Here is a 20,542-nt window from a genome sequence, read left to right on the forward strand (position 1 = left end):
ATGTGGCTTGTGGGATCAGTCTCATCATCGTAGTTATGCCAGCTGAGGCCCCGGACGGCAGGGGCCATCCACATCCCTTTTGTATCCTTAGTACTGAGCCTGGTACCTAGAGCCCAATCAATACTCAATGATGATGACCAACTCCCCAGAGAGCCGGCCAGGCTAGAGCAGAGGCCAAGAATGGACGGACTGTATAAGTGACCAAACCAAAGGCCAACGAGCAAAACTCACCTTTAATTTGCTGCCCTTTGAGGTGGCCAACCAGCAGGGCCATTGGCCAAAGCTATTTACAGTTTCATTTGTACAGTATTTACAGTAGGATGCTGAACACAGACAGCATCACAGGAGGCAGTGGGCCTGGGAGAAAAGTAAAAAGGGCTGAGACACAGTCGAGGGGAAGGTGGGAGATAAAATGATAGAGGAAGGAGAAAACCCAAACTGCTATGGAAAGGAAAACATGGCACCAAGGGAAAAGGAGTGGAGAGGAGAGACCGTTGGGCCATTCTCCCACATGAAACCAAAGACTCTCCATCTGCCCAAGCATCTTCTGCGCTGAAAGGGAAACGGCTAAGGCATGACGGGTCAAAATCCTGGGTCTCTCTTCTTTCCTCAGGGGAGCTACAGCTAAGGACTGAATAACTGGGATGGAGAATGAGGAGGCGTTAGGAAGTCTCAGAAAGAAATCTGAGAAAGAGGGAACTAGGAAAAAAGAAGACAAGTAGACATGTCTGGAACAGGAGTTTGGTTTTTCTTTCTGTCTCAGGGGCGAGTGGGAGGGAGAGAAGGAGGGTTTTTGTTGATTGAAAAAAATGAATTTAATTTAAAAACAGTAAGAAGAGACTCAAGAGACAAAAAGAACCCGCACAGTAAGAAAGGAAGAGAATTATCCTGTTGAACCCAAGGGCCGCCCTTTCCCCTTCCGGAGTCACTCTTCATCTGTAAGTCTCCAAATTTGAGTTTTAACTAAAAGCAAAGTCAGGGTGACAATGGACCAACACAAAGAACCAGCCACCTCTCCCCATTCTCAGATTAGACTCTCTTCCACCCTACAATTTTGGCTTCAGGGCTTGAGCCGGAGCCAGGGACAGAGCAGGGTAAGGATAGAGAGGATGGAAGACACCAGACCACAGAGCCCCACAACTCCAGGGCCACAACGCCATAGGCCCAGCTTGTCCAGTGGGATGAAGAGGTCACAAGTATTTCTGACCACATCAAGCAGGAGCGGGGGATGGCCTCGTAGAACCCGGGCGAGGAGAAGAACTCGGAGCTGAAGCTGCAAGGCCAGATGGGGCAGACTCCCTCCTGGGGCACCAGCCCCTGCTGCACCCCCAGCTTCACTACCTCCCAAGGTCCCTCCTGCTGACCCCTTCGGCCGACGGCCACAAGCTGAAGACTCCTGCTCCATCAGCAGTCGTATCTCATAGGCGTCGCGGCTCAAATTCATGATGAGGGCAAATAAGTAATACCTGGGACAGAGGTACAGGGTAGAAAGGATCATTAAGATGGAGCGAAATCTGAGCTCTGTGCCGAAGGAATTGATTAGTAATCTTCTCTTAATTTGCTAAGAAAATCGCATCAGATCACCCCCAAGCACATGCCTTTTCCCCATTCTGAAATGTCTTCCTACTTTGTCATTACCAATTGAAGTTCCTCTCTACCTTCAAAACCTTACTCAAAATTTAGGGAACTTTCCAGTACTAACCTCACCTACCTTGTCCTCCTCTACTCAGAACTTAAACATTCAGTTTATATTGTATTCATATGCACCTTTCTTTTTTCCTACAAAAGAGTCCCACTTGTTTCTGGTGTATGTTCAGTCTCCCTAACTACAGAAGGTTCTAAGTTACTGTCTAATGTAAGCTCCCTGATGGAAAAGACTCTTTCCCTGAATCCTCAGGGCCTATGAAAGTGCTTAGCACATAGCAGGTACTTAAAAGATGATAACTCAACAGAGATTACTGAATTTCTTTTTTTTTTTTTTGTGGGGCAATGAGTGTTAAGTGACTTGCCCGGGGTCACACAGCTAGTAAGTGTCAAGTGTCTGAGCCCAGATTTGAACTCAGGTCCTCCTGAATCCAGGGCCAGTGCTTTATCCACTGTACCACCTAGCTGCCCTGAATTTAAATTCTTAAGGCCAAGGACTTCCTCCTTTTTGTATCTACTCAACAGCACCGGATACAGTGCTCTAGCAATGGTGGCCACTCATAAACAGTGATGTTTATTGGTGCTTCCAGAGAGCACCCACTCACACCCAGTCATGTCTACACTGGCAAATGACCAGGAGAGAAGTTTGAGGTAGAGGAGGAATAAAGTGAAAGGCAGACACATGGAAACAAGAGAGACTGGAGATTGGGGGACAGGGACAGTGAGGAATGAAAGGAAAGGCAAAGGAGGTATCATAACCAGGTTACGCTGCCCCCAATCTCTGATTGGGTCTTAGATTTCTTCAGTTTAGAAAGCTCCCAGTGAAGATCAATGTAGATCTTCACCTTCTCCGTACCTTCTAGGGTTAGACAGCTGCCTGAGCCCTGAGTGGTCATTTTCAGGGCCCAGGGTCACACAGCCAATGTGTCAGAGGCAACACTTGTACCCAGGTTTTCCTAACTCAAAGGTCACCTCACTGTGCCACAATACCTAATGTCTTTCACTTCATAAGTTCTTGGCGTCTTTTAATAAGAGATATTTTATGTAGTGTCTTAAAGACCGAAAAGTACTTTATACACAGTATCTTATTTCAACCTCATAAAAAAATCTTTAAAGTAGACATCGGTATTATTGTCCCTGTTTTTACAGACAGGAAAGCTGTGGTCCAAAGCAATCAGATGACTTGTGCACAGCTGTAATCAGTAGGAGTCGGACCAGGATTTGAATCCAAGTCTTCCCAACTCAGAGTCCAGCACTCCATCCACTACATATCCCCTCACCCCCATTCAGCACACACTTGCAGACTGGGATCCAGGGGAATAGAGATGTGTTGGTTTGGGGTGGCCAGCCCTCACTGTAGGCTTAGAGGATCCCCAAGGTGTGATGAAGTCCAAGGGCAGAGGAATCTCTAACCTGAATGAACGCTGGGCCCACTTCTCCTGGTCCACAAGGGGTGCCAACCCAGCCTTTCCAGCCCACAAGACATTGTCACAGGCGAAGTACAAGGCTCGATTGAGATGGCTGACAGTGATGCAGAATCGAAGGACGACATCTGACAGATGCACAGCCCGTTTGGCCGACTCGAGGGCATCTGCTGAGTTACCCAGGCGAAGAACTGGATGGGAAAAGGGCAAGGGGATGGGTGAGACAGGAGAGGAGCATGCGACAACTCAGGAGAGAGATGAACGAGACAGCCACAGGCAGACAAAACAAGATTGAGGACAGAGCGTCCAAGTGAGCAAGCAACAGGACAAAAACAAGAAGGTTGGGGCAGAGACAAGTTTAGTTTTTTCATCTCTGAAAACTTCAAACTCTCATGACATTTTTCCATTTCCCTTTAGTTCTAATTAACCTCTCTTCTCTCTCTTTCCCAATCCCCTGCTTGTACTTTGCCTTCCTGCCACCTCAACTGGGAAACAAAAATGAGGAGGTAAAGTTATGGCTGGACATACATTCTAAATCAAGCAAGGAAGAATGGTGATCATAAAAGATAAAATAGGTCATTTCAATTACATAAAACTGAAAAGCTTCTGCATGAATAATATTGTTAGAAGTAGAAGATGTTGACTGGAATAAAAAATCTTTGCAGCAGGGATCTCTGGTAAAAATACAGAATATAAATAGGGAATTGATATAAATATATAAGAACAAGAACCATTCCCAGTTGTGGCCACAGGATATGAAGAGGCAGTTATCAAAAGAGGAAATTCAAGTTATCAACAAGAATATGAGTGTTCCAAATCTCAAGAGAAAGGCTGATTTAAAATACAGGGTTAAGGGGCAGCTAGGTGGCACAGTGGATAGAGCACCAGCCCTGGATTCAGGAGGACCTGAGTTCAAATCCGGCCTCAGACACTTAACACTAGCTGTGTGACCCTGGGCAAGTCACTTAACCCCAATTGCCCAGTCCAAAAGAAAAAAAGAAAGAAAAAGAAAATGTGATGTTTAAAAAAAAAAAAAAAATCTCAAAAAAGGGCAGCTAGATGGCGCAGTGGTAAAGCGCCGGCCCTGGATTCAGGAGTACCTGGGTTCAAATCCGGCCTCAGACACTTGACACTTACTAGCTGTGTGACCCTGGGCAAGTCACTTAACCCTCATTGCCCTGCAAAAAAAAAAAAATCTAAAATACAGGGTTAGGGCAGCTAGGTGGCACAGTGGATAAAGCACCAGCCCTGGATTCAGGAGTACCTGAGTTCAAATCCTACCTCAGACACTTGACACTAGCTATGTGACTCTGGGCAAGTCACTTAACCCCCATTGCCCCACAAAAAAAAAGAAAAATACAGGGTTACCTTACAATCATCAAATTGGTAAAGGTAACAGAAGACAAAAATGATAAATGCTTCATGGTTTGTGGAAAGAGAGGCACACAAATCTACTGTTGGTGGAGCTTTGAATTGGTCTAACCATGTTAGAAAACAATTTGACATTAGAGTACAACAGTCATTAAATTGTATGTACCCTTTAATCCAGTGATACCATGACTAGGTATACAGCCCAAAGACGGGGAAGACAGACCATTTATACACAAATATTTATAGCACCAATTTTTTTGTAGCAGCAAAGAAATGGGAGGAAATAGATCCCTGATGATGGGGGAAAAGTTGAACAAATCGTGTTATATGAATGTCATAAAATATTACTGTCCTGTAGGAAACACCAAATATGAAGAATTTAGAGAAACTTGGGAAGACTCCTATGAACTGAGACAGTGTGAAGTAAAGAGAGCCAGGTGAACAAGTGAAATGATGACCACAATACTGTAAAAGTAAATAATCAATAATTTCAAAACTAATCAATGCAGTAACCAATCTTGACTGCCAAGAGGCATGCCTGCTCCCTTATCCTTAGAGAGACAGTGCCTCTAAGTGTGGAATAAAGCAAGCATATTCAGAGAGGGATAATGTGTTGATTTGCTTTGCTTAACTGTACTTAATTACAAGGAAAGTTTGTGGAGATAATGCAAAAATCACTGAGAAGTGACAGAGATGTTTTTAAAAGCATATCAACAAAATATTGATTTTAAAAGGGATTTTTTGCAAAAAAACAGGGGTGGGGGAGAATAGCTGGAAGGAGTGACTAAGAAATCAAGTCAGAAGGAATTAGAGAATACTTGACCCTCATCTATTCTTTGAAGGAAAAAAGGGGCACTTACGCTTTCGTCCAAGGCTCAGGTGACCCTCCAACTGCCGAATTTGCTTCTGAAGTTCAGGACTTGCCCCATGTTTCTGCAGTGCGTGACCAAGGAGGGAGCAGGCATACTGGGCAGCCCTATGGGAAGGAGCAAAGGGGCAGGGTGGGAGGAGGGGGTTGTGGAAGTCAGACCTCCCCTACACCTCCCTCCCCAACAGACCTTTGCACACCCACAATGCCAGCCAACTTCCTTCCCCTACAAACCCACTCCCCAGGTTCGGTTCTTTTGAGCAGCAGAGAAGAGAGGGTATGGGGCAAGGGAACCCGAGAAGGTTATAGGGACAGGGTGGGTGAGGAAGGCAAAGGAAAAAAGGGGGTGGTTAGGAGACTGAATCGAAGAAAAAGGAAATGGACACTCGAGGAAGAGGGTGTGGGAGATCCTCATTTGGCATCCAGGTACACAGCGGAGAGATGCAGGTGTGTGCCCCCCAGGCAGGGGCTCAGGGCCCAGGACCTCGGGCACCTCTCCCACTCCCGGGCAGAGTCCACAGACTCCACACCCCGCCCCCCCCCCCCCCCAGCAGCGGCCGAGCCTAGCAGAGCCGGCTCCTTTCTTCTTCCCCCGCCCCCAACTCCGCCCGGGTCACGTGGGCACGTGTCACCCCCCCCCCCCAGCCCCCAGGAGGCCCACTGGCTAACAGTAGGACCGGTGGCGATCGGGCGGTTCGGAGGCGATCTCCCACCACACGCACTACGAGCAGGGTCCGAGTCCCTCTCGGAGAGGAGCCTGGTCATCGGGATCTCCGCCCCTCCCCGTCCTCATCCCAACCCATGCCTCAGTTTCCCCATCTGTCCTGCGGGCGGAAACGAATCATCCCCTTCACGACTAGCCCGGCGCCAGTTCCCCGCACACTAGCTGAGGGGTCGGTCTCTCCCGGCCTCCGTACCCGGGGCTGACCCTTTCTGACCCCCGTAGCTCGAGCTGACCAAGGGGTCTGTCCCCGCTCGCGCCCCTTGATCCCAGCCGCACCTGCACAGGCGCTCCCGAGCCTGGCTTTGGGCGCTGAAGCGGACCCAGGCGTCCATCCCAGCGGTAACGAAGTCCACCAACCGGCTCTGCTGTCCCGTCCTGCCCGGTAGGGCCCCGTATCCTTTTCTCTTCCCACGCCCACCGCCGCAGCACCCGACGGCACCGCGCGAGGGACAAACTGGGGAGCGAAGCAAAGCGCGCCGAGGCCCCGCCCCTCGGAGCAGAGGCCGGGCTGGGCCCCGCTGGGGCCCCACATCTTTGCCATCGCTTCGGCTTCTCCCCAGGCTCGGACACGGCGGGAATTTCAGTCACCTCCGCCAATTCTCCCGCACCCCAGGGGCGGGAGCGACTCCCGGCGTCGTCCTCGGGCCCCCGCGGCAGCCGCCGCCTTTAAACGTCCTAGCCCCGGGAGGAAGGGGGAGGTGGGGCTGGCGGGAGGCGGGGCCTGGAGAGGAGAGGGGCGGGGCCGGCGGCAGGCTGGAGTGCGGAGCAGCAGCCGCAGTGACCTCCAGCTGTGGAGCGGGCGCCGGGCCGCTACGCGCGGGGGAAGGGGCACCAGAGAGCCCCTCTGCCCGCCGGGCCTGGGCACGGAGCAGGAGGGCATGGGGAGCCTCCTGCGGGCTGGACGCGTGGATGGGACCCTGAGCTCTGGACAGCTGGGTGGCGCCGGACACACGGCGGTCCCCGGGGCAAAGATGGGGAGCGTCCCTGAGGCTGGCGACGGGTGCGGCCGGAGACCACTATGACCGGCACCAGCCCCTGGCCTGGCGGGGGAAGGGATGGGCTGCTCGAACTGGCCACTTCCCCCCTGAAGCTATGTCCACGAGCAATGACACCGTCTGGGGCTCTTCGGTCGGAGAGGAAGCCTGGGCCGGGGCGGGGGTCGAGGTGGAGGAGTCGGCGCTTCCCACCTTTTCAACCGCGGCCAAGGTCCGAGTAGGAGTGACCGCTGCGCTGTTCCTGTCATCGGCTGCAGGGAATCTGGCCGTGCTGTGGTCAGTGACGCGGCCGAGATCTAGTCGACTCCGCCCCTCCCCTGTCCGCCGACTTTTTGGCCACCTGGCCGCCGCAGACTTACTGGTCACTTTCGTGGTCATGCCTCTGGATGCTGCGTGGAATGCCACCGTCCAGTGGCTCGCTGGAGATGTTGCTTGCCGGACACTCATGTTCCTGAAACTGCTGGCCATGTACGCGGCTGCTTTTCTGCCTGTGGTCATTGGACTTGACCGCCAGGCTGCTGTGCTCCATCCTCTTGGACCCAGAGGGGGTGGGCGAAAGCTGCTGGGAACGGCCTGGGGGCTTAGTTTTCTGCTTGCCCTGCCCCAGGTGAGTGACCAAGGGAGCGCGAACCTGAGCAGTCAAGGTATTATCCTACCCTGGGAACTCACGAAAAAGACCTCTTTTACCACTTCATTGCCCTTCAACGTTCATTTACATACAATTTGCATAAAATTAAATGCAGAGTCGCCCCACCCACCCCTCGAAGGTCGATCTGCTCGATCCCGCTTTCCATTTTTCTATAAGGCTGGCTTCTCTCTCACCTTCCAGTGGGTCCCCCAAACTTCAGTTTTTCTCTTTTCAGTTTTCATCCAATTCCACCGTAAACCAGGGGAGGGTACTGTAGTTGAAAATAAGAAAGGGAAGTGGAGCGAAGTAAATTGAAATTATGGCATGCAAATTTATGGTGCATAACTGAACCTGAATACTTCCGGCAATTCTGATCAAATCTTAAATCAACCCGCGAGCTTTAAAAGGTTAGGGGAAAAGACCACGGAAGCAAATGTACCAAAACAAACAAACAAAACCCTAGCTGCCTCGGAGATAGAACTGTTTCTATTTGTGGATAGACTAGAAAAATGTTAGGATTCTTCATTTTGGAAGGAGTCTAAGAAAAAAAATGCTCATTTACAAGTGCAGCACTTCAAGGTTCCAAAATACTTCATATACATCTCATTTGAGCCTCACAACAGCACTATATTAGGTAGTGCATTTAATGTTTAATAATAAATGCTTGTTGAATGAATATCCCCATTTTACAAGAGGGAAAATTAAGGCTCAGAGATGTTAAGTGATTTTCTCTAGTTCTCACAGCCAATAAATTAAAAGCCTGAAGTAGAATCCAAGTTTTCTGACTCTAAGGTAGTGCTGTTTTTACTGCAATAAAGGGATTTAAATCTAAAAAATCACTAAAAGTTACTAATGTCCACAATACAAAAACTAGAGGATATATGGAATACTGAAAGCAATCCTAATTATGGTTTTAAGAAAAACAAGTATTTTACTCAACGAGTAGTCAATCATTCAAGTAACTCATCCTTAACTGTAGAGAAACACATTACTACAACTGAGAGAGGAGGTACACTTACGGTCTTCTTCTTTTATATAAAACCAAAATTAGTTATGCACTGTATATGAATACCAACAAATTAACAATGGTAATTTTGGGGATAGAAGTAGGAATATTTTGCAAAAGGAGATGTTTTGTCAGTCCCAAGGTAACTGGGATAAGTGTTAGTTTTCTGCTGTAACTTTTTTTTTTGGTGAGGCAATGAGGGTTAAGTGACTTGCCCAGGGTCACACAGCTAGTGTCAAGTGTCTGAGGCTGGATTTGAACTCAGGTCCTCCGGAATCCAGGGCTGGTGCTCTGTCCACTGCCCCACCTAGCTGCCCCTCTGCTATAACTTTTTAAATAGATGGTGAGATTTTTTTCTTAATAAAATTTGACATTTAAAAAATGTCGTGTTGGTGTTTTAGAGTTTAATGTATGTAGAAAATGCTTAAAGAACAATCCCTTTTATTTATAAGTTTTGTAGGAGGTTGGTTTGGGGGGATTTTTGCATTGATTATATAATTTGATCCCAGAACTGTCCTGTAAACAGCCCAGGTTTTGCTTGATGACTCAATGGTCTTTAAGTCAGCCCTTGGTTTTCTTCTCAGCTCTACCATTGAGATACGGACAAATCAACTGTTACTAACTTGTGCTGCTTACTTACCTCAGAGTTGTTTTGAGGGAAGTGATTTGGGATATATATATATATATATATATATATATATTACAATTTACCTTCCTCAAAATCCTATGAGCTAGTAACAAGTATTCTTCTTTTACATTCAATAATCTGAGAGGTTCTGCCCTGTCCAAAAGTTTATTTGGGCAGGAGGAGAAAGTGAAGGAAATAAGCATTTATGTAGCATCTGCTAGGTGCCAGGCACTGTGCTAAGCACTTTACAAATATTTCGTTTGATCCTCTCACATCAACCCTGCAAGGTAGATGCTGTTATCCCCATTTTATATCTCAGCAAACTGAGGCAGAGGTTGAGTGACTTGCCTAGGGTCACACAGCCGATTTTATGTCTGAGGCTGAATTTGGTTAGTATTTGATTACATTTGGGTACTAACTTGTAAAACAGAGACTGGAAACTCCTCTCTTCAACTTCCTGGTCCTGTGTCCCCCTCATGACTACTTTACATCTTGCTACTTCCCTATCCAGTCAGCTCAGAGTAGATCAAAGGTCCAAGTAACTGGTAACACTTGAGCTATAGACTGACTCCTTCCATTTCTTCGAAATTTCCCCCCCCTTTCTGGTGAAAGTGTGTCTCCAAGCATGACTTACCTATTCATTTAAGTGTCAGGGTATTTTTGCTTCCATTGCTGGAGTGAAAGTCAACAGCCCTGCAGTTTCCAAAGGGGAAAAAAAGCAATATGCAAATAGACCAACACAGCATTTTTTTTTTTAAGTGTCAATTTTTATTTATACTTTCAGTAGTTACGATACACAGGCTCTTGCTCAAAGAACAATTTATTGAATAGATTCACTACTTAAGTGGGGTTTCTGAACAGCACCCACTATACAGTATTTCTTGTTCAAACAGAATTTATCTTGTCTGCACACAGCAAGTAATAGCACCATGGGTTGTTGGCTAAATGGCTAAAGAGAAAAACCAAAAAAAACCCCTCCTCACATGGTCATGTTTTGCTAAAACAGAATTCAGCCACATTTGTGGACACACAAGCATTTAGATGGATGTTTATGCTTCATCTATAATTTTTTTAAATGGTTGGCATCATGGATATACTATGGTCCTAATCAATATTGCCCGTGTGGTAGGGGTGAGAGGGTGGTAGTGGGGACTATTATGACATAAGAAGGTGGAAGTCTTTGTTTTATACTCCACCCCACTCCAGCTGTTCCTGTTTCATACTGTCCGCCGTGCTGGGCCAGTCCCCTTCATTCAGTGTGTCACCAAAGGAAGCTTCAAGGCCCGATGGCAAGAAATCGCCTATAACCTCTTCACCTTCTGTGGGCTCTTCCTGATACCTCTGACAGTCATGGCAATCTGCTATGGCCGAATTGTATTCAGTGTGTCCAGACACCGAACAGGGAAGGGGGAGCATGGTGAGATCTCTAGATCCTAATCCCCATTTCCCAATCCATAGCTTCAGTCCCAATCTCCACAATGATAACCTCCTAGTCTTTAGGCCATAGTGAGAGCCTAATCACAAAAGTACTCCTTAACTCCAGTCCATTGATATGGGGGAAATCAAGAGTCCAAACAGTCCTAACTGTATCTGGTCATTCTTTAAAGCCCAGGTCCACAGGGTTTTAGCAGGTGGTGGTACGTGTCATCTCCTACCATCTCCCTTGGCCATGGGTAAGGGTTAGAAAGGGTGAGGGGGGGGAAAGGAGTGGGGCTGGTCAACTTTATATTCTTAAGCCGTACCCCATACTCTGGCCTGAGGTCCTTTCCCCAGCATGTCTCTTTTCCCTAAACCCCACCTGAAAGGGTGATCCATATCTTTAGTGAAGTGTTTGTGCATGTGTACAAGAATTATATTCACATGGGAGCTTCAAAAAGAACTGCAATATACATCTATCCATCTCCCTCCCTCCATTGGCTTGCCTCATGTCCACCTAGTGCCTAGAAAAGGAATTGACACTTATTCATCTCTGACTCCCCAGCCCCCGCTGGTCAGTTCGCCCTTCGTCGTTCCTTTGACAATCGCCCCCGGGTGCGGCTTCGGGCCCTTCGACTGTCCCTACTTGTCCTGCTGACCTTCGTTATCTGCTGGACACCTTACTACCTGCTGGGCCTGTGGTACTGGTTCTCTCCCAGCATGCTAAGCAATGTCCCTCCCAGTCTCAGCCACATCCTGTTCCTCTTCGGCCTCCTCAATGCTCCCCTGGACCCCTTACTCTATGGGGCCTTCACCCTCGGCTGCAGAAAAGGGCACCAGGAACTCGCTCAGATTCTTCCCCAGGGAGGAGGAGCTCTTGGAGAGTCCCTCAACAAATGGTTCAGGCACCTAGGCAGATGGAAGTGAGCACAGAGGGTAGTGGGAAGACAGGAAAGATGGAGGAGACATCTCTATAGCTCCCTCCCTCGGAGATCCTCAAGTCTAGCCCCAGGCCTCCAACCACAAAGGAATCAAGAGTAACTATTTTTTCAGAATCCCTACCTGGTCCCTGTAGCCGCTCCCACTCCTCACCACCTACCCTGGACCGTACCTATTTCTCCTAGTGGAGAAGATTCTTCTTCCACCCCTAGTAAAGGAAAGAGTAAGAACATTCTAGACTTCAGTAATTCCGTATTTGGGAGAGTATCCTTGATATTTCCCATAATGTTATAGTACATTTCATTCCCTTAGCTGGAAGAGGAATGGGCTGTCACTACTTAAAGAGTCAGAAAAAGCCAGGGTTGCCTTCCTGGCTTTTTACCTGATATTTTTGATTCTCTCAGATGTAGAAAAGAAAACTAAACTGTTTATTCATAATGCAAAAGAAACATGTAAGGAGGCGGGAGATATTAAATCACAGTCCCATCCCAGCCCCTTTCCTCCAAGGCTGGATGTAGGCAAACTGATCCTCTGGAAGGATGACATCTGAGCAGTGTCGTCAGCGACGTCTCCGGTCCGGACTCCTGCTCCGTCTTCTGCCACCTCTGCAAAGGGAAGGAAGACGGGTAGTCTGTGAGGGTGACTAGATCATGATCCAAATACTGTTCTATTTTTCTCATCTGTATACATCCAATTCACAACCCCTCCTCACCTCCTTTTGCCTTTGGGTGGCCCCCGAACAAAACACCAGTCCACGCTTATTGGCTGTCCCATCATATCCTGGCCATTGAGCCCTTCCATGGCAGCCTGAGCCTCCTTGTATGTTTCATATTCAACTAGAGTATATCCCTCGGTGAAAGGACAAAAAAAAAAATCAGACAGTCCCCATCCACACAAAGCATGGCAATAAATCTCCCTTGTTTCCACTTACCAAACCTAAACTTAGATGCAATAATACAAACATCAAAATCTGTAAGCTTTCACTCAATGAATGTACAGCATGAACTTACCACTTATACTGTGTTCCTGTCGTTTGTTACGTCTCTGTCTTTGCTGTGTGTCACTAAATTAACTTTCAGTATTATTTAATCCAAATGTGCTTATCATTCCCCACACAGTAAACAATCAAGCTCTGACTGCCCACGTTCATTCTGTATCAGGGGACACACAGCCCAACCGTCCAACTTACTTTGAGGTACCCTGTGCGCCGGTCCAGATTGAGATGGATATTCTTGATTTCCCCATACTCTGCAAACTTGTCGTGTATGTCTTCTTCAGTGGCCTCCTCATGGACCCCGGTCACAAAGAGAATCCAGCCCTCCACAGCTGGAGGGTCAGAGAGAGGATAGGAGGGAAAGGTGTCGGCCTTTAGATCTGCGGTTCTAAGCCCACCCAGGCTCCCACCCACTACCCCGCCCCCTCCGGTCACTCACAGCGCTGCGGCCCGGGCTCATCTCCGTCCTGCTCCACGCTGTCATAGTCCTCCCGCATTCGGGCCCGGGACCCTTCCTCTGTCAAGTACATTCAACAGGTCTCGGTGGAGAACGGCAGCCCGTCCCTGCCTTAGCCCCCCTCGCCCTCCTCTGCCCCGGCCTCACCTGAGCCGAAACCGCGACCCTTGCGTTTCTTGGCCTTCTCCTTCAGTTTGTGAATACTCTCTGGAGGGAGGGGAGAGCTGGGTCAGGAAGGGCGGACCAGGCTCCCGTCCGGGGAGTGGGGAGCGGGGCCTTTCATTCCTAAGGCCGCCGGCCCGGCCCGGCGCTGGCGGGTGTGCTAGGGGAGGAAGACCCGCCTCCCGCCGCCTCCCGCCGCCTCCCGCCGCCTCCCGCCGCCTCCCGCCGCCTCCCGCCGCCTCCCGCCGCCTCCCGCCGCCTCCCCTTTCCGAGGCCCGGCTCCTTTCGCCCCCCGCCCACCCAGTCCGCACCGTCCCCATCCTCATCCATGGCGAAGTCTTCGCCTCCGGCCTCATGAAGGTCCAGCACGTCTGCCATCTTGAACAGCTCACGGGCTCCTCGGAGCGGTTCTGTAGCAAGGCACGGTGGGAAAGAATGGCGGGATAAAGAACCGCCCCACGAGGTGTTGTTGACTGCCTGGGTAACCAATCAGGCGACTCGGCTCTAAGGGTCTCTCTTCTCTTTGGCCGGGAGGCTGCACGCTCACGCAGGTCCCTCGGCCTCCGGGCTGGAGGAAGGAGAGAGGCGGAATCTTAAACCGAAGGCTTCCCGGGAAGGAGGGCTGGAAAGCAGGCCATGTGATGGGGGCGGGGCCGCGCCTGCGCTTGCACCCTGATCCCTGCGCCCCGCCCCCTCCGCAGGCCGAGGCCCCTGGAATTCGCAGAAGAGAGCAAAGCTCAGCGGTCCGGAACCCGGGGTTTCTTTAGTCTTTCCAGCGATTCTTCGCTCGGTGGCGCTTTTCTTTCTTCTCTGCTGAGAGGAAAGACTGGAGAAGGTGCCATCTTCATTTCGGAGCCCCGGCTGGCCTAGCGACTTACTGGCTTCGGACAGGGGCTGTGCAGGGCTCCGCTTTAAAGAGACAACAGGCTCCTTCCCTCACCTTTCGTCCCGAGGAAGTGGGTGCACACTTCACGGACTCCGCTCGGTGCCGTGGCGGGAGTCCTGAGGGGGCTGGATGGCCCCGGGCCTGGCTCTAAACCTAAACCTCTGGCTCGGATAGCCTGATATGAAACTTCGAGGACGACACCCCCTTCCCCCCCCTCCTGCATCTACGCTACCCCCCAGACCCCAAAAAAGCTTGTAAAAGAAACAAAACCACGGTCGAAGTAACTTGGTTGCAGAAGAGCTTCCTTAACGTCACCCAATCTAGACCAGATGAGAATTGCCTCTTATAGGCCCTGGATTACAGGGTACTCCGAAGGCATTGGCAGCTCTCAAACTGGCTATTTTGAGGGGAGTGCAAGACTTAGGTTTTCCCCACTTGTACAACATGGTGATTCTTCCAAATGCTTCTCCCGAGCCCCGAGCTGCATCCCTTCCCCTCCCAAACTTATGATCTCACCTCATTCTTAATTGGCATGTACTCTCTCCCTCCCCCACTCCCTTACTCTAGATTTGTGCTCACCCAGTCTCTCCTTTCAGGAGCAATCCCCTCTCCGCATCTCCAGTCTCTCATAATCATCCTTGCCAACAGGCTGATTAGAGTCTCCTTTATCCAAAAACCCTTTCTAATAAACCAAACCTGAAAAGACAAGCTGCCTCTACTTTCTCATAACAGGCTATCAAGATGTAGAGGTTCCTAGCACCCTTATTTGGCAGAGAAGGAAAGTGAGGCTTGACTTCGTTGTCCCCATCATTATGAAATAACGCTCTCATGATCACTAATGATTTCCTTATGAACTTCTGTTCTCAACTTCGAACCTTGTTTAGTACTTGATACTTGATATTCTTTCTGCCTTTTCTCTTCAGGTTCCTACCTCTTTGACATTCTCTTTTCCTGGGTCCTCAATCCTTCACCATGAATACCATCGGTATATTCATTCCCTTTTGAATGTAGCATAGGTTGTCTTTCTACATTCTTTCCTTTGGGAATTTCATACCATAACTTCAATGATTATATTTATGCAGAAGACTCCCAAACTATTTCCAGATCTCCAGTCCTGTTTTTCTAAGTTCTTAGTTGATGTCTCCATTTGATTGACCCACTATAGTTCGAACTTAGCGGGTCCAAAGTTGAACTCTGTTCACTTCCCAAAAGCTTGGATCTTTGGATTTATCAAACACTAGATTACTATGGTCATTTACTACTGTGTCTTGTGTACTTAATCTCTACTTCTGATCTACCAATCTATTTGTTTTTTTTTTTTTAGTGAGGCAATTGGGGTTAAGTGACGTGCCCAGGGTCACACAGCTAATAAGTATTAAGTGTCTGAAGCCAGATTTGAACTCAGGTACTCCTAACTCCAGGGCCGATGCCTATCTACTGGGCCACCTAGCTGACCCTCTCTACCAATCTATTTCTTAGCCAGTACCAAATTGTTTTGATGATTACTGCTTTATAATACAGTTTCACACAAAAAAAATACAGTTTGAGATTTGGTACTGTTAGGCCACCTTCCTTCATATTTATTTTTCATTAATCCCCTTGATATCCTTGACCTTTTGCCCGTCCGGATGAATTTTGTTAATTTTTTTTAGCTCTTTAATTTTTTTGGTAGTGTGATTGGTATGGCACTGAATAATTAATTTAGGTAGAATTGTCATTTTGGGGGGCAGCTAGGTGGTGCAGTGGATAAAGTACCCCACAAAAGAAAAAAAATTGTTATTTTTATGATATTGCCTTGGCCTACCCATGAGCAAGTGATATTTTCCCAGTTGTTTAGATCTGACTTTGTGTGAAAAAAACATTTTTTAATTGTGTTCATATAGTTCCTGGGTTTGTCTTAGCACATAGATTTCCAAGTAGTTGATATTGTTTACATTTATTTTATTTTATTTTTTGGCAGGGCAATGAGGGTTAAGTGACTTGCTCAGGGTCACAGAGCTAGTAAGTGTCAAGTGTCTGAGGCCAGATTTGAACTCAGGTCCTACTGAATCCTGGGCCTGTGCTTTATCCACTGCACCACCTAGCCGCCCCCAGACTTGAAATTTTAAATGGAGCACAGGGAGAGCTCCCCAATGGGGGAAGCTGGGGAGAAAAAATGCAAGATCAAGGTTGAAGAAGGGGACCTAGCTACCCCTACAGTTATTTTATTTGTTTTGTTTATTTTATTATTTTTTTTAATGAGGCAATTGGGGTTAAGTGACTTGCCCAGGGTCACACAGCTAGTAAGTGTCAAGTGTCCGAGGCCGGATTTGAACTCAGGTACTCCTGACTCCAGGGCCAGTGTTACCACTGTGCTACCTAGCTGCCCCTCCTACAGTTATTTTAAGGAATGTGTCTCTTGCTGCTGGATTTTGTTGATGATATATAGAAATATTCATAATTTATGTGGGTTTATTTTATATCCTTAAACTTTGGTAAAGTTGTTAATCGTTAATTTATCAATTCTTAATTAATTGATTCTCTAAGTATACCAATATATCATCTGCCAAGAATGATAGTTTTATTTCCTCATTGCCCATTCCGATTCCTTCAGTATCTCTTATTGCTATAACTAACATTTCTAGTACAATACTAAATAATGCCAGTAACAATGTCCTTGCTTCTCCTTGATCTTATTGGGAAGGCCTGGTTTACCCTTATTACAGATAATTCTTTATGGCTTTAGATACTACTTACCATTTTAAGGAAAGGTCCATTTATTCCTATAATTTTTAGTGTTTTTTGTTTGTTTTTTTTTTTGTGGGGCAATGGGAGTTAAGTGACTTACCCAGGGTCACACAGCTAGTCAAGTGTCTGAGGCTGGATTTGAACTCAGGTCCTTCTGAATCCAGGGCCGGTGCTTTATCCACTGCGCCACCTAGATGCCCCCCTTTTTAGTGTTTTTAATAGGATATTGTATTTTGTCAAAAGCTTTTTCTGCATCTCTTGAGATCACCATATGATTTAATTATTATTAATATGGTGAGTTATGCTGATAATGTTCCTAATATTGAACCAGCCCCACATTTTTGGTAAAAATCCCACCTGGTCATAGTGTATTAGTCTTATGATATATTACTGTAATCTCCTTGCTACTGTTTTATTTAAAATTTTTGCATTAATATTCATTAGTAAAATTGCTTTATAGTTAGTTTTCTTTCTCTGTTTTTGCTCTTCCTGGTTTCAATATCAGCACTATATTTGTGTCATAAAAAGAATTTTGTAGAACTCCTTCTTCACCTATTTTTCCAAATAGTTTATATAATATTGGAATTTTTCTTTCAATGTTTGGTAGAATTCATTTGTGAATCCATCTAGCCCTAGGGATTTTTGCTTATGGAGTTCACTGATGGCTTGTTCAATTTCTTTTTCTAAAATGAGGTTATTTAAGTATTCTATTTCACATTCTGTTAATCTGAGTAATTTATATTTTTGTAAATACCCATTTCACTTAGATTGTCAGATTGGCATATAATTTGACAAAATAGCTCTTGATATGCTTTAATTTCATCTTCATTGCTGTAATCCTAACTCCTTTACCTTCCCATTTTTGACACTGGTAATTTGGTTGTTGTTGTTTTTTTTTAATCAAATTAACCAATGGATAATCCATTCCCCTCCCCCCCATAAAAACCAGCTCTCAGTTTTATTTATTAGTTCAATGGTTTTCTTATTCTCAATTTATTAATCTTTTCTGGATTTCCAGTTTGATATTTAATTGGGGATTTTAAATTTGTTTCTTTACTAGTTTAGTTGCATGCCTAAATTATGCATACCAATTCTGATGAGATTAAGGTTCAAGTGTTGCCCACTCTACCTACCTCCCACCCCGGGGGGCCTAGGGGCTTGGGCTGGCTTACTGTGCTGACCCTGCACCAGGGCTCAGGACCAACTAGCTTGCCCAAACTCTGCTGCCCACAGTGAACTGCACTCCCTTTTGACCCAAGTGAGATAGACCTTTCTACTGACCTTTTAAGTTTTCTTGGGCAGCAAAATTGTTTCACTGTTGGTTCTGCCACTCCAGACTTTGTTTTGAGATGTTATTTTATAGTTGTTTGGAGGTGAATTTCGGAGAACTCAGGCAAGTTCCTGCCTTATTCTGTCATCTTGGATCTTTATTTCTCTTGAAGTCACTACCATATTCTCACAGTTACCTATACCGGTATCCTTGGAGTCATTGGAATCTTCCCTTTTCATCATCCTACACATCAATAAAGTTTGTCTTGTCATTTTAACTCTACAATAGCTCTCACAAAACCCCCTGCCCCTCAATTCCAACAACTTCTCTCATTTGGGCCCTCATCTTGCCCCACCTAATGGGTCTTCCTTGTCTCCAGCCTGTTCAGCTCTCTAGTCTAACATTCACATAACTACCAGAGTTTCTAGTGCACTATTATCATGACTAATAAAAAAAAATCTTCAATGGCCCTTCATTGCCTACTTGATAAATATAAAACTACTAATCCTAGCGTTTGTCTTTCCACAATTTGGCTCCAGTGCAGCTTTCTACTCTTGTACTAGTTCTCTAAAGGGATTCTGTGTTCCAAAATAGACTAGTCTTCATTGGCTTTTCGCATACTGTCCTTTTTACACGGAATAGCCCTTGTTCTGCTCATCTTTATATACTGAGGTCCCTTACTTTGCTTTTTTTTTTTTTTTTGTGTGTTGTTTTTTTTTGTAGGCAATGGGGGTTAAGTGACTTGCCCAGGGTCACACAGCTAGTAAGTGTCAAGTGTCTGAGGCCGGATTTGAACCCAGGTACTCCTGAATCCAGGGCCGGTGCTTTAACCACTGCGCCATCTAGCTGCCCCCCTTACTTTGCTTTAATGTTTCTTCTACACATTCTTCCTTCCACCCCCAGCCCCATATGATTTACCTGATTAGTACTTTGCCTGAACCTTTATATTTCTCTCATTCTTTCCAATCATAGAGGTTCCTCTCTCTTACACTGTAAGTTCCTTGAAAGTACTATAGGCCACCTTTGTATCTCCAGTATGTTTAAGATGATGACACTCATGAAATATTTTAAATTAATTAACTCATTTGTCTTTCTTTCTTTCTTTTTTTTTTTTGGTGAGGCAATTGGGGTTAAGTGACTTGCTCAGTCACACAGTTAGTAAGTGTTAAGTGTCTGAGGTCACATTTGAACTCAGGTCCTCCTGACTCCAGGGCCGGTGCTCTATCCACTTCGCCACCTAGCTGCCCCTAATTAACTCATTTGTAATGCAGAGGTGGAAAGGGGTATGTATGCATTCCATCTCAGCAATATAAAAGGAATAAAGTGCTAAACTAGTCAATAATTATTAGACAATATTGAACATTTACAACAACACTGACCTTTGAGAAGGAAAAGGCTAGTCTGCCTTTGGGTTGCTAAAATCCTGATTAGCTGAGACACAAAAAAGTTGTTTCCACCAAGGATTAGAAGGGGAAAGTAAAATAAATTAGTTGATACCCCACAGATAAAGGTACTTTCTCTTTTTGTTAGTTTTAGAGCCATAGAATTTTAAAGTAAGAAGGAATTTTAGGGATTAACTAGTTTAATCCTGATGTTTTACAATGAATAAAATACATACTGAGGCTCAAAGGAATTGTTACTTCCCCAAGGTTACATATTTATAAAAACACAGTTCTGATCATATCTTCCCTGCCTTCTTGCCCTCTTTTGTGCTCACTGTCCCTTCCCCACCCCCCAAATCCTCCAAACCTTCAATAGCTCTTCATTCTTTACTGAATAAAATTCAGACTCTTTAATTTTGCAATCAGAAGCGTTAATGACTTGATCTCAAGTCTCCTTTTTCTAGGCCTATCTCCCACTATTCCCCTACAACTGCCCTATGTTACACCAAAATGGATTACTATATTTTTTGTTTGCCAGAGACCAATAGAGTTGAGACATCACTAAGTTACCTACAATTCTGTAAGAGAATTTCCTGTGTAAAACAACCTTAAGGGTTAAAGATTCACTTAAGATTGTCTTCAAAGGGTGGGAGGCAAATATAGGGTTCCTTCTTTTTCACTGATGAAACATTGCCATTCTCCAACCCCCACCTACAAGAAAAAATAATTGAAAAATGTCTTTTCAGCATATCTGGAGGACATAGCCCCACCTGGTGGGGGCCTGTGAATGTGGAACAACTGCATACAATGTCAGACTTAGCTGATGCATTAGTTTTGCCAAACCTTTTTTCCCCCCTCTTATTCTTTGTTAGAAGACATGTGTCTATCTGGAAGGGGGAGGGGTTTAGCTAGAAATGTAAGTGATGAAAAAACAAGTTATCAGTAAACATTTTTATAAGATATGTTAAACTGTTATACTCCTCTGAGATGGTTTAAAGAAAGAGTCAATCTGGCTGGCTAT

The 20,542-nt window shown here is 46.2% G+C and overlaps 3 protein-coding genes across 4 annotated transcripts; 1 reads left to right on the plus strand and 2 right to left on the minus strand.

Moving 5' to 3' along the window:
• Positions 1-214: 214 nt before the first annotated feature.
• On the minus strand, positions 215-6,514 carry PEX11B (peroxisomal biogenesis factor 11 beta). Of its 2 annotated transcripts, none has more exons than XM_043964286.1 (4): positions 6,308-6,514; positions 5,300-5,415; positions 3,058-3,259; positions 215-1,466 (listed from the first exon to the last, which is right to left on the minus strand). In XM_043964286.1, exons 1-4 carry the CDS (start codon positions 6,361-6,363, stop codon positions 1,061-1,063), a joined length of 780 nt encoding a protein of 259 aa, XP_043820221.1. In that variant the 5' UTR covers positions 6,364-6,514; the 3' UTR covers positions 215-1,060. The 2 variants fall into 2 exon arrangements, with proteins under 2 accessions (XP_043820221.1, XP_043820222.1); XM_043964287.1 differs by lacking the exon at positions 6,308-6,514 and adding an exon at positions 6,113-6,267.
• Positions 6,515-6,771: 257 nt separating this feature from the next.
• Positions 6,772-11,913, plus strand: LOC122754316 (gonadotropin-releasing hormone II receptor-like). The gene is given in 4 exon segments (XM_044002626.1): positions 6,772-7,633; positions 10,495-10,705; positions 11,270-11,548; positions 11,551-11,913. Coding segments are annotated over 4 exon segments (1,131 nt in total). The 5' UTR covers positions 6,772-7,123; the 3' UTR covers positions 11,682-11,913.
• A 137-nt stretch (positions 11,914-12,050) lies between these two features.
• On the minus strand, positions 12,051-13,859 carry RBM8A (RNA binding motif protein 8A). The gene is made up of 6 exons (XM_044002627.1): positions 13,568-13,859; positions 13,242-13,301; positions 13,077-13,154; positions 12,833-12,969; positions 12,356-12,492; positions 12,051-12,248 (listed from the first exon to the last, which is right to left on the minus strand). Exons 1-6 carry the CDS (start codon positions 13,632-13,634, stop codon positions 12,203-12,205), a joined length of 525 nt encoding a protein of 174 aa, XP_043858562.1. The 5' UTR covers positions 13,635-13,859; the 3' UTR covers positions 12,051-12,202.
• Positions 13,860-20,542: the final 6,683 nt, after the last annotated feature.

This window comes from Dromiciops gliroides, chromosome 4 (genome assembly GCF_019393635.1).
Source record: "Dromiciops gliroides isolate mDroGli1 chromosome 4, mDroGli1.pri, whole genome shotgun sequence".
Classification (NCBI taxonomy): Eukaryota; Metazoa; Chordata; class Mammalia; order Microbiotheria; family Microbiotheriidae; genus Dromiciops; species Dromiciops gliroides.

Bases quoted from the DNA above. Each gene is read 5' to 3' on its own strand.
- PEX11B (XM_043964286.1), bottom strand. From the start codon at position 6,363: ATGGACGCCTGGGTCCGCTTCAGCGCCCAAAGCCAGGCTCGGGAGCGC. The intron at 5,416-6,307 runs GTGCGGCTGGGA...TCCTTCCCATAG, and splicing joins GCTCGGGAGCGCCTGTGCAG to GGCTGCCCAGTATGCCTGCT. The intron at 3,260-5,299 runs GTAAGTGCCCCT...TTTCCCATCCAG, and splicing joins CCTGAGCCTTGGACGAAAGC to TTCTTCGCCTGGGTAACTCA.
- RBM8A (XM_044002627.1), bottom strand. From the start codon at position 13,634: ATGGCAGACGTGCTGGACCTTCATGAGGCCGGAGGCGAAGACTTCGCC. The intron at 13,155-13,241 runs GTGAGGCCGGGG...TGTACTTGACAG, and splicing joins GGGTCGCGGTTTCGGCTCAG to AGGAAGGGTCCCGGGCCCGA. The intron at 12,970-13,076 runs GTGAGTGACCGG...CTGACCCTCCAG, and splicing joins TGAGCCCGGGCCGCAGCGCT to CTGTGGAGGGCTGGATTCTC.